The sequence below is a fragment of the Oryx dammah genome, unplaced genomic scaffold (assembly GCF_014754425.2).
Source record: "Oryx dammah isolate SB20612 unplaced genomic scaffold, SCBI_Odam_1.1 HiC_scaffold_29, whole genome shotgun sequence".
Classification (NCBI taxonomy): Eukaryota; Metazoa; Chordata; class Mammalia; order Artiodactyla; family Bovidae; genus Oryx; species Oryx dammah.
The window spans coordinates 92,314,866-92,328,080 of record NW_024070213.1 but is presented as its reverse complement, the minus strand read 5'-3'; the positions used below and the strand labels follow the sequence as shown (position 1 = coordinate 92,328,080).

The window sequence follows — 13,215 nt, the reverse complement described above, 5'->3', positions numbered from 1 at the left end:
TGTGTTACAAAGTAAAATAAAGCAGAGTAAGCTGGGGGTTATTGATGGAATGAGAGTGATGAGGAGATAACATCTGAGCACAGACCTGAGTGAAGGAACAGACCAAGGCTTAGGACTAGCTAGGGGAAATGCATCCCTAGTGGAGGAAGCAGCCTGTGGGGCAGGTACAGTGTGTTTCATATAGCTGAGGCAAGAGGCACAGCAAAAGAGCTGTGTGAGTGAAACTGGATGGGAGGGAGATTTATGATAGGAAGTGGGATGTGAGAAACAAAAAGGGCCAAACTGAAAAGGGTCTTGTAGGCCATACAACATCTGATTTCCTACTGGATGACATGGAGATCCACTGAAGGGCTTACAGAGCAGAGACGTGGCAGGATGTTTTGCAAACAGCATCTTTCTAGATTTAGTGTAAAGATCAGACTATGAATGTTTAAGAACAGACTATGAATGTTTAAGAACAGAATTAAGGGAGACCAGAACGGATGCTAGTGCACAAACACTGGCAGCACTTGGGTATTGTATACAGGCAGAGACATACGCCAAGATCAGGGTAGTAGCCATGCTAGCAGTGAAAAACAATCTGGGATATTTTATAAAGGGAGAGGTGACAAGATACGCTGATAGAGTGGATATGGAATATGAGAAGAGAAGAGTCGAGGATGATTATGAAATTTTGGCCTGACCAATTAGGACAGAATTGTCATTTACTGAGATAGAGTAGTCTGGAGAAGAAAAAGTTCATGAATAAAAAGAACAGCCTAGCACTGAGGGTTTTCGTTGTAGCTTAGCAAATATTTTACAGAAAAAAACTCATTAAGCCAATTAAATTCCCTGAATTCAATTTTAAAATGGCAAAGTTGATTTGTTTCCAAGTTTTTTCTATTTCTCTGAAATTATTTTCAAGACTATTTTCTACTTTTTCTGGCTCTCTAAGCAGCCCCCTGGTGGGCATCAAGAACCAGTGCCTTATGAAAGGAGGCAAAAAGAGAGCCAAGAAGAAAGTGGTTGATCCAGTTTCTAAATAAGACTGGTATGATGTGAAAGCACCAGCTATGTTCAATATAAGGAATACTGGGAAAACATTGTTCACAAGAAATCAAGGAACCAAAATCACATCTGATGGCCTCAGAGATTATGTTTTTGAAGTGAGTCTCGCTAATCTGCAAAATGATGAAGTAGCATTTAGAAAATTCAAGCTAATTATTGAGAATGTTCAGGGCAAAAACTGCCTGACTAATTTCCATGGCATGGATCTTATCCGTAATGTTGTATTCCATGGTCAAAAAGCGGCAGACCATGATTGAAGCTCATGTTGATGTCAGGACTACCGATGGTTACTTGCTTCATCTGTTCTGTGTGGGTAACTAACAAACGCAACCATCAGCTCTGGAAGACCTTTTATGCTCAGCACTAGCAGGTACGCCAGATCCCCAAGAAGATGATAAAAACAATGACCTGAGAGGTGCAGATGAATGACTTGAAAGAGGTGGTCAATGAACTGATTTTAGATAGCACTGGAAAAGACTTGCCAATCATTTATCCACTCCATGATGTCTTCATTAGAAAAGCAAAAAAATGCTGAAGAAGCCCAAGTTTGAATTGGGAAAACTCATGAAGCTACATGGTGAACGCAGTAGTTCTGGAAAAGCTACTGGGGATGAGACAGGTGCTAAAGTTTAATGAGTCGGTGAATATGAGCCACCAGTCCAAGAATCTGTTTAAAATGTGTACTTTTAATGATGACAAAAGATCTTACTTGTGGTAGAAAAAAAAAAAGACAACTATTTTCTGCACAAAATTTACAGCACAGTTCTGAATCACTAATTAGTTTTTGTCTAGAGCACACTGTATTGATTATAGCTGCTACCAATTTGAGTTTCCGTTGTTGACTAGTATTTCTACCATGCCCTATGTTCCTGGCTGCAGTTTTAACTGTTGTCAGTTTTGTTTTGCATAGGTTATTGCTACCAAGTCTAGTCTCCATCCTCCCCACTAACAATTTCTGCAATTTTCAATGATACCTATAAGAGGTTTCAGTTCATCTGTAATTTTACTATGTAAAGTTTATGCTGCTATACATTTCATTTTAGAATATTCCTATCAGAAATATTAATTGTAAACTGAATAAAAATCTAATGGCTCACATTTATTTCTTAGAGACAAGAGCATCAGGTACATGCAGGGTCCAACTGTTACTGCCTGGAAACACTTTGCTTAGATGGGTAAAAGTATGTTTACTGCAGCACAATAATTATAATTAGAAACTGAAGAGATCCAAGTGGCCTTCAATAAAGAAGAGTAAATAGATTATGGAAACAGTTCTCCGGTCTTAGGATTTCTTTACATGCCTAAATAAATAAATAAAAATCACTGAGAGCCCAAAAGGCTTTTATTTACGTAGGTTGTATCTATTGATATTTACCATATTGAAATTCAAATAGAAAAAATTTAAAATATTTATTAATTCATTTTAAAATAACCCATTAAATATTAACATAATATATTTATTTAATGAAAAATAAGTACATTTTCCAAACAAAAAAAAAATTTAGTGGAGGACAGAGGCACTGATTTACATTTTTGCAAACAGATTCAATGTCTGGCTTAATAGAAGCTGGATACTCATACGTGCCTGTGCATTCAATCTGCTGCAAAGGCCGTTTTGGTTAAAAGAAAGAAAGAAAATCCAGCCTTATATTTTTTGGGTAAAAAGGGGAAGAATATCTTAATTGCTTCTTCAAATTGTGTAAACTGTTCCTTGATATGACATCAAAACTTGAAAAGTGAAAGCTTTTTAGAGGTTAGTTGCAATGTAGAATCAGAAACTATTGGGTTGGTCAAAAAGTTCATTTGGGTTTTTCTGTAAGATGATACAAGAGACTCGAACTAACTTCTTGGCCAACCAATATATTAAAATCTCTTGGTCTATCCTGCAATGTCAATCCTTCACTTATGAGTGATTTTGTTACATTGTGCACTGGTCATTTGGAAAACTCTGGTTCAATGAGTTATGTACACCTTTTAAATTTTGACATATTTTAACCTATCATGTAACCGGTAGTCTCTGGAAAATTACACCACATATTTGTGAGAGGATGATAGTGAGAAGACAAACAGCATTTTAGTATTATTATGAGAATGGTTTGGACCTTGCTGATTCTCTGAGTCCCTAGATGATAATTTTGAAAACCTCTGGACTATGGAACTTCTTACTAGGACACAACTGTTTATATGATATAGATCTCCTTCTAATGGTCCAGTAAACCTCAGATTCCGCACCCTCCAGAAACAGTCTCTGACTAGATCCTCACACCCCACAACTCTTCATTTGCTGTTTTTCTTCCATGTTCCCAATTCCCAATTACACTCTACACAATTACCTATCATAGCACTGAACACATTCTATTTTTATTGTCCAATTATTCAACTATCTCTCATTAGATCAAAGTGAACTGAAATCAGTTCAGTTCAGTTGCTCAGTCATATCCGACTCTTTGTGACCCCATGAACTGCAGCACGCCAGGCCTCCCTGTCCATCACCAACTCCTGGAGTCGGCCCAAACTCATGTCCATTGAGTTGGTGATGTCATCCAGCCATCTCTTCTTCTTTCGTCCCCTTCTCCTCCTGCCCTCACTCTTTCCTAGCATCAGGGTCTTTTCAAATCAGTCAGCTCTTCACATCAGGTGGCCAAAGTATTAGAATTTCAGCTTCAACATCAGTCCTTTCAGTGAACACTCAGGACTGATCTCCTTTAGGATGGACTGGTTGGATCTCCTTGCAGTCCAAGGGACTCCCAAGAGTCTTCTCCAACACCACAGTTCAAAAGCATCAATTCTTCAGCGCTCAGCTTTCTTTATAGTCCAACTCTCATATCCATACATGACTACTTGAAAAACCACAGCCTTGACTAGACGACCTTTGTTGACAAAGTAATGTCTCTGCTTTTTAATATGCTGTCTAGGTTGGTTATTGGAGAAGGACATGGCAACCCACTCCAGTATTCTTGCCTGGAGAATTCCGTGGACAGAGGAGCCTGGTAGGCTGTCGTCCATGGGGTTGCACAGAGTCGGACACGACTAAGACAACTTAGCAGCAGCAGCAGCAGCACGTTGGCCATAACTTTCCTTCCAAGGAGCAAGCGTCTTTTAATTTCATGGCTGCAATCACCATCTACAGTGATTTTGGAGCTCCCCAAAAATAAAGTCAGCCACTGTTTCCCCATCTATTTGCCATGAAGTGATGGGACCGGATGCCATGATCTTGGTTTTCTGAATGTTGAGCTTTAAGCCAACTTTTTCACTCTCATCAAGAGGCTCTTTAGTTCTTCTTCGCTTTCTGTCATAAGGGTGGTGTCATCTGCATATTATTGATATTTCTCCGGGCAATCTTGATTCCAACGATCGAGGGTATCTGTGATCTCTGTGCCACCAAAACCTAGCAAACTTATTTGTATAAATCAGTTTGGTTAAGTAGTTAATGAACAGTAAATAAGACATACCTCTCCCATTTGTTGTTCAATAATTTGATGTGCAATTTCTTCTATGGATGCCATGATTTGATTACCAGTGTCCTGCCAAAAATAAAAAGATGCTTTTTCACAATTATACCCACAAAACACATTAACTGAAGAATTTACAAATGAAATTATATGATAGCTAGGATTTGCTTCAAAATATTCTGGTTGTGGGAAGAGGTAGAGGGTAGAGGTGGGAAGGAATAAACACTTAAGATTGGCTGTGTGTTGACAATTATCAAAGACTGCTGATGTTTATACAAGAGTTCATAAAACTATTCTCTCTGCTTTTACAAATTTTGAAAATGTCTATTAAAAAAACCTTATTCAATACCAAACAATTTCACTTTTCAAAGTTACTGAAGACTAAACCACAGACCTTCAATATAGTTCAGGAATGGTTTATTAATGAAAGAAAGTCAATCCAGTCTATAAACAAATACATCACTGTAGCCATTTAACACTTTTTAATCAGTATACTGTAAAAGCTGACAAAATATTCAGAAGACTAGAAGATTTCTCCATAATTTTGTGATTGTTCTTCATTGTTCTTACGTGTTAAGTTTAATTTGAATTTTAACATAAAACTCTTCAAAGAGATTTGAGAGTCAGTAAGATTAACAGATTAACTTTGACATTTGTTTTTTCTCTATATCAGGTATACAATATGATAAAGTCAAGAATATTTGACTTTGTCATATTATATACTGTCATAAATTCACTAATATTCTACAATTATAATATTAATCACCAAATTGTTTTAATTACTTGTCTTTCAATCACTTTTAAAACCTTAAATGTTTCAATTACTTGTTCTAAAAGCAATATACAGTATTTAATTACTCAACTATCTCCCACTTGAAAAGTAGTGCCAGTTAAGTGCCCTCAACCTCTCTGAAACCCAACCAAGGAGACGGTTACTGCCAAAGCCTGTGTGTTCTGGGTCCATGATGAAACAGCAATCCTCCCAAACTCTGCTCCATTTTGGTGGGGGACGGAGGGGACGGGGTGTCATTCTTCCTTTTTTTGGGAAAGGTAACGTATGTTCAAAACAGAACAGCCCTATTGACCCACCCAGTATTCCAGAGTTCCAGAATTCCAGTAGCCTTCATTCATTTCATCCCATTTATGTCCCTTTCAGTTCATGCTGGCAGATATTTCTGCCGGCATGAATTCTCAGAAATCTTTGTTGCCTCCCATGCAATTCATGCGGGTTCATGCCACCAGACAAGAGTCCTGTACAGAACTCTTGTGGGTAACTGCATCTCTAGTCCCACCATGTGCTGTATGTAGATCTCAAGGACACTGTGAATGCAGTCTTTTCAACAAGGCCGCTTACTTTTCCTACATGAAAAACTCTTCCTTTGAGACTCACTTAAGTGAGTTATACCAGTTTTTAATGTCATTCATTCACTTCTCTTTCAATTACATTACTTATTGAAGACTGACAGACTGTTGTCCCGTTCCTGCCATTCTCCCAGTTTCTTGACCTCAAGGTCCGGTAACATTCACCCACTTGCTATTAATACTTTAATACTGTGGTGCCAGACTGCTCTAATGTATATACTTAACATTATTTTAGCTCTTAATGTTCTTCAAAGCCTTCCCTGTAATTATAGGATGTGAGGTGCCAATGGTTAAACCTTACATTTTAGCCAAATGCACTACTTGTAATTCCTTGAATTTATTACCATGTTGTTTAATATTGCCATGTCTCTGCTAATGGCTTCTCTACCACAACTGCCATGGAATCACTAGAATATGTTTGTTTTCCAAGACTAAATTTAACTCAAAAAAACTGAGGAAAAATAAGCATTCTTTACATATTGTTGATGTAAGTCTAAACTGTAACAACCTTCCAGAAATTTGCGAATGTTTATCAAAGCCTTAAAACTTTTCCTACTCGTTGATCCAATAATTCATTCAATATTCTTCCGTTCAACAATAATTGTTGAGTGTTTACTATGAGCCAGGCAGTTTTCCAAATGTTAGGGATATATCTTTCTAAACGTCAGGGAGTATTAAAACAAGGGCTTCCCTGATAGCTCAGCTGGGAAAGAATTCGCCTGTAATGAAGGAGACCTGGATTTGATTCCTGGGTTGGGAAGAGCCGCTGGAGAAGAGACAGGCTATACTCACTCCAGTATTCTTGGGCTTCTCTTGTGGCTTAGCTGGTAAAGAACCTGCCTGCAATGTGGGAGACCTGGGTTTGATCCCAGGGTTGGGAAGATCCCTTGGGAGAAGGGAGAGGCTACCCACTCCAGTATTTTGGCCTGGAGAATTCCATGGACTGAATAGTAGGAGAAACAGACAATAAATAAAACATACAAACATTCTCAAATATTAATGATGACTTCTCTAAGTGGAGATTTACAGGCCACTTATTTTCTGCTTTTTGAATGGGTATTTACTAATGGGTAATTAGAAAAGTAAACATTCCTTCATTTATAATCCACTGTATTTTGTGCCTATTTATCTTCTAAAGCACCTGGGTTTATCTGTGATGATAAAAAAACTTCTAAAGAAAAAGAACTCGTAGTTTTTCTATGGACTAATTTTCTTTCAACGAACCTGTAGTGTTCAACACTGTCTGGTATTTGTATTTGAACTCAGAAAGCATCAATATTTACTGAAAGATACTTATCAGGCACTGTGTGACTACTGGCCTTCACAGTGACTAAGACAGAGACAATCTCTGCCGCATGGAGCTTATATTTTAATGAGGAAACAGATTTTTAAAATTACCATGTACTAAATGCTACGAACGGAGAAGGCGATGGCACCCCACTCCAGTACTCTTGCCTGGAAAATCCCATGGATGGAGGAGCCTGGTAGGCTGCAGTCCATGGGGTTGACTGAGCGACTTCACTTTCACTTTTCACTTTCATGCACTGGAGAAGGAAATGGCAACCCACTCCAATGTTCTTGCCTGGAGAATCCCAGGGACAGGGGAGCCTGGTGGGGTGCCATCTATGGGGTCGCACAGTCAGACACGACTGAAGCGACTTAGCAGCAGGAGCAGCAAATGCTACGAAGTAAACTAGGAAGTAGTGATACAGAGAAAAACAGAGAAATATAGGAGAGGGTTTATGAAGGTAGTAGAGTGCCATAGAGTCATGTCAATAAATCAGACTTTCAATCCCATTTTTACTATTTACTAAATGTTTAACTACATGTCAGTCACTTAAGGCTGTTTGCTTATAAATGAAATGGATTCAGTAAAATCTATCTCAAAATATTCTTGTAAAAATTGAGTTTGTGAAAATATCTTTGTCAATGTATGCTGTTGTTCAGTTGCTAAGTCATGTCCAACTCCTTGCGACCCCATGGACTGCAGCATGCCAGGCTTCCGTCCTTCACTATATCCTGGAGTTTGGTCAAACTCACGTCCATTGAGTCAGTGATGCCATCCATCTCATCCTCTGTCACTCTCTTCTCCTCCTGCCCTCAGTCTTTCCCAGTATCAGGGTCGTTTCCAGTAAGCTGTCTTTTCGCATTAGGTGGTTGAAGTACTGGAGCTTTCACTTCCGTCCTGCCAGAGAACATTCAGGGTTGATTTCCTTTAGGATTGACTGGTTTCATAACCTTGCTGTCCAAGGGACTCTCAAGAGTCTTCTCCAGCACCACAATTCAAAAGTATCAGTTCTTTGGCACTCAGATTTCTTTGTGGTCCAACTCTCACATTTGTACCAATGACTACTGGAAAAATCACAGCTTTGACCAAACGGACCTCTGTCAGCAAAGTGATATCTCTGCTCTTTAATATGCTGTCTAGGTTTGCCATGGCTTTTCTTCCAAGGAGCAAGCATCTTTTAATTTTGTGGGTGTAGTCTCCATCTGCAGTGATTTTAGAACCCGAGAAAATAAAATTTGACACTGTTTCCACTTTTCACCCATCAATTTGCCAATATATCAACATCTATATAAACACACACACACACACACACATATATGTATTGGTGTACAATGGTCTCTTACAGGTAAAACGTATTCCCTGATAGTTAGCTGAATAAACAAAGTGCTCAATAAATGAGCAACAGGTCGGGAGAACTATCACACTGGAGAGGGAGGGTCTGGGGAAAATCTTACAGAAGAGACATTTGAAACAGGCACTGAAGGATAAGCGTTTTTACCAACCTGAGGGACAAAGCAAAAAAACAGGAGGATGCTGCCTTTACTACTCTAGAGCTAATTAATATACAGAAGACATACAGTCTTACATTTTTGGCTCTGATTCTTCTTTTTTCACATTTACCTCAATCTCATGTCTATGTTATCTTCCCCACAGGAAAACATATACCCTCAGTGATGCCATTTGAATCTGTTCATGGGGTTCTCATAGCAAGAATACTGGAGTGGTTTGTCATTTCCTCCTCCAGTGGACCATGTTTCGTCAGAACTCTCCACTATGTCCCATTTGTCTTGGGTGGCCCTTCATGGCACGGTTCATAGCTTTATTGAGTTATGCAAGCCCTTTCGCCATGACAAGGCTGTGATCCATGAAAGCTACGGTTTTTCCAGTAGTCATGGGCAGATGTGATAGTTGGACCAAAAGAAAGCAGAGCACCAAAGAACTGATGCTTTCCAAACGTGCTGCTGGAGAAGACTCTTGAGAGTCCCTTGGACAGCAAGATCAAATCAGTCAATCCTAAAGGACATCAACCCTGAATATTCACTGGAAAGACTGATGCTGAAGCTGCAACACTTTGGCCACCTGATGCGAGGAGCCGACTCACCGGAAAATACCCTGATGCTGGGAAAGACTGAGCGCAAAAGGAGAAGAGGGTAGCAAAGGATGAGATGGTTAGATACCACCAATGAATCAATGGACATGAATCTAAGCAAACACCAGGATATAGTGAAGGACAGGGAAGCCTGGCATGCTGCAGTCCATGGGGTTGCAAAGAGTCAGAAATGATTTATTTACTGAACAACAGCAGTGGTGTCATCCTCCTTCCATTCAGGTTCAAAATTTTAAGTCTGTGCTCTTTGAGTACATCATGAACAGTCATTTTCTTTCTCCACCAGCCCTATTCCCATCAACCAACTGTAGGCTCTTGTTACAAAGTAGTGTTTTGCAAACTCCTTGTTGTGAGCCACTTGTGGATGGGGAAATATAGTAGGTCAAAATTTTCTTTTTTTAAAAAAGAAAGAAATTAGAATAGAAAAGACTGCATCAAGTATAGTGAGGGTAAGGACTTATTTCAATTTAATCTGTGTGTTAAGTCATGATGGAAAACATATTTTTCTGTGTAGCAGTCAAAAAATGCTTGAAAATATGATGCAAAACAATTTTTTTTTTCCTGGTAGGGTGGGTCAAACATAGATTTGAAAATCTGGGACTTCCCTGGTGGTACAGTGGATAGGAATCCACCTGCTAATGCAGGGAACATGGATTTGATTCCTGGTCTGGGACTATTCCACACATCATGAAGTAACTAAGTCCATTAACTACAACTACTGAGTTTGTGTGGTGCAACTACTGAGCCCACACAACTACAGCCCACACTCCACAACAAGGAAACACTTCAGTGAGAAGCCTGGGCACTGCAACTAGAGAAAGCAAGGTGCAGCAACAAAGTCCCAGCGCAACCAAAAATAAAAAAATAAAAGAAAATCTGATGGAAGTTAAGGCTTCCCTCACAAGAAAACAGGTTCACATTCGTTCACTCTACAACTGATGATATATGCTATGCTGAATTTCAAGGAGTTCGTAAACTCTCCTATGGCCAGCCCAAGGTTTTCAGGTTAAGAATCCTTCGAGAATAACTTCAGCTACTGGCAGAAATAACTTTCCTGGATGAATATTTAATATATTCAACTTTGTGTCTATGAAAAACCCCTAGAAGGCAAGAATCATCAGCTCTTCTGACCAACAGCAAAATCTCGGGATGCTTACAAAACTGAAACACATCCTTATCCTCCTGTTTCCTAAGTATCAGTGCCTCTTTAATGGTCAAAGAATAAAGTTTCAGTCCTTCTCCTGGTATTTTTTCAGTATTTACTAAGTCCTTATAAACACGCCTGCCACTGCAGACACAAAGGAGCATTCCTTTATAGTTTGACTTCCCCATCTTCCTATTTCTTCTCCTACCAGTCCCAGAGGGGATTCCTTCAGGACAAACTGGAATGTTCTTTATTGCCCAATATACAACTCCAAGCTCCTCCTCCCTCATTTAAATTCTCCCACCTTTAAAACTCAGTTGTGAAACTTCTATTTACTTAGAAAATTTTATGCAAGGGTGCATTTTTCTAGAGACAGTCTATGGCTTTGATAAAAGATTTAAAAAGGTTGCAGAGGGTTCTATGACTCAAAAAAGGTACATGATTATATAAACTATTAATCCTTTCTTATATACGATTTCTTTCTTCTCTCCAACAATAGTAGGAATTATATTGTGTAGCACACACAAAGAGTACATATTTTGGGAATGTTTTCTGCCTTTGATTTCCTTTAAAAAAAGCTGAAATGCTCCTACAAAGAATGATGAAATTACATTTTCTGCGATCCATTTTAAAAATAAACAGAAATAGCTTCTTTATTGTACATCTACCCAACTGACATACAATTAAAATCTAAAACCAACCACACAGCAGGCACTGTTCTAAAACCCTCGAAGTCGCCTTAATTTCAAGCCTTTTTGTTTTTCCTTTCCAGCAATTATTTTTTAACAATTGCCCTATATAGCGAAGGTTACAAAACAACCTGGCAAAATTTGCCATTCATAAAACGGTGTCTGCAAGAGCTGGAAGCAAACTTTCTTAACAAAAGAGATGCAGGAAGCTTGGACGTGCACTGCAGTGAGGACATTCGGCCGTTGCCTTTTCTTTCTCTAAAGATAGAGATCCAAAGGCAGCGGCCGCTCCCGCGCCATCGGTTGTAAAGTAGAGAGCGTCATTCCGTCGGTCCAGTAAAAACACAGGAACAAGTCAGAGGCTCGTCGTGAAAGGGATCCGGGCCTCGGCTCGCCGCCAGGCCAGCCTCTCGCACGTTCCGCAGGGGCTAGAGCCCACTCCGACCCCGGGCCCGGCGGCAGAGCGCGGCTGCCGGAGGCTGGGGAAGCGGCGCCAAGACGGAAGCTTTCCCTGTAGGTGAAAGGTCAGAGGTGCCGCGGGAGAAGCTGCCGTGCGCGCAGAGCCGCTCGCCGACTCCCTCTCGAGCCCACCGACAAAGCCCCGCTCCGGCCTCTGGACAGCGCTCCCGGCTCCGACTCCCGCCTCGGCCTTTCTCGGAGCCCCGCGCACTCGGCCCCGCTGCTCCGGCCGCTCTCCCAGCCCGCCCCGAGTAGCGCGCCCCGGATGCCGAAGTGCGGGTTCTGCCGGCCGAAGCCTCAGGCTGCTGAGGGGACTGGGGGCGCGCCCGTTGGCAGTTGGGAGGAAGGGACCTTCCCAGGGCCCCCCGCCTTCCTCCCGGGCGCCGCTGCGGCCGCTTTTCTCCTCACCCGTCCCTTCTTACCGGAGCTGCTCTGCCGAGCGGCGTCCTACGCTGGGCGTAAACCGGACAGTCCTGTGCGGCGGCTGCTGGGACGGGATGGGGTAGGGGGGCCTACAGGCAAACAGACTGGAAAAAGCAGAAACGGGGAGGGTTAAAAAAAAAAGTGGAGACGGAGGCTTCTGGGTTTGTGTATTTGGGGGCGGGGGGGGGGGGTCAGAGTTCCTGACCCCCTCCCTCAGCGGCTTGGTGCGCGCTCCCGTCCGCGCCTGCGCACCAGTGGAGTGGAGAGGCGGCGAGAGGCGGTCGTGACGTTCCCCGGGTAGAGGGTTGAGAGAACCCAGTCTCTGGAAGTCGACTGCCCCCTATCGCGTAGGAGGGAGACTGCTCCGGCATAGCTGCGCTTCCCTTATCTGGGACTTGGAGAAGACACGTGCGCTTAGCATCCTGTTTGCAAAAGGCGGTCCTTAAAGGAAATTTTGAGACTGTTCAGATTGGAGCCGAGATAGATGACCTAATCAGTTTTAGACAGTTCGGTCTCTAATTTGTGGGAAACTGGGCTTTGTCACAGGCTCTTGCCTTAGACTAAACGGTTTATTAGAACAGTTAACAAAACTGGATAGATCCCAATAAAATATTTCAAATTCCCTTAAATAAGCTGGAGTATAGCCCTGTTGAGTAAGGCTAAGTTTTACTTATCAACTTTTGTGAGTAAATAGCATAATAGCTAAATGGAGCCAGAGTAGAATCACTTAGAATGAAAACTTTCAGAAGACTGGCTTTAGTCTGTTTTGTTCACTGGTGTATTCCCAAGCTTATGGGACAGTGCCTAATGGTAAATACAGATTTGTGAGAGAAGGTGTTGACAGAACATCACATTCTGATAGTGGCCCCTGAAGCACCAAGGTGTGGTAGCAAGAGCCGCCATGTTTGCAGAGTGCTGTGTGGTTAGGTCTTGCAGGGGTCCTCAAAATGTCTTATTTATTTTTTAATGTCTTAGTTTTGATTCGCCCTAGAAAAGCAGTCACGCATTCAGGCCAGAAACCCAAGTCAGGAAAAACAAGGTGCACTGATAAGGAGAACATCTCCTCTATCATTTCCCCCGGAACTAGGCATCTGGGCAACAAAAGGGGCATGCAACAACCCCTAACAAGTGAAAACACTCTTTATGTCTCATTCTCTAAAAGTCACCCTCTTCCTTTTATTATCATTTGTTGTGTAATTAGTGGTTTTAAAGCACCCCTCCTCCATCCATCCTTGAAGTCGAGT

The 13,215-nt window shown here is 41.3% G+C and overlaps 1 protein-coding gene and 1 pseudogene across 6 annotated transcripts in view; one reads left to right on the top strand and one right to left on the bottom strand.

Moving 5' to 3' along the window:
* Positions 1-12,246, bottom strand: part of NR2C1 (nuclear receptor subfamily 2 group C member 1) — a 40,755-nt gene extending 28,509 nt beyond the window's left edge. For 5 of the 6 annotated variants that reach the window (XM_040234278.1, XM_040234284.1, XM_040234280.1 and 2 more), the window contains exons 1-2: positions 11,971-12,246; positions 4,500-4,571 (exon numbers count right to left, since the gene is read on the bottom strand). In XM_040234278.1, the coding sequence (XP_040090212.1) occupies positions 4,500-4,553 (54 nt within the window). In that variant the 5' untranslated portion in view covers positions 4,554-4,571; positions 11,971-12,246. Of the gene's footprint in view, positions 1-4,499; positions 4,784-11,970 lie in introns of those variants that run through there. The other variant, XM_040234279.1, reaches the window with a different exon arrangement.
* On the top strand, positions 682-1,722 carry LOC120858334 (annotated as a pseudogene).
* Positions 12,247-13,215: the final 969 nt, after the last annotated feature.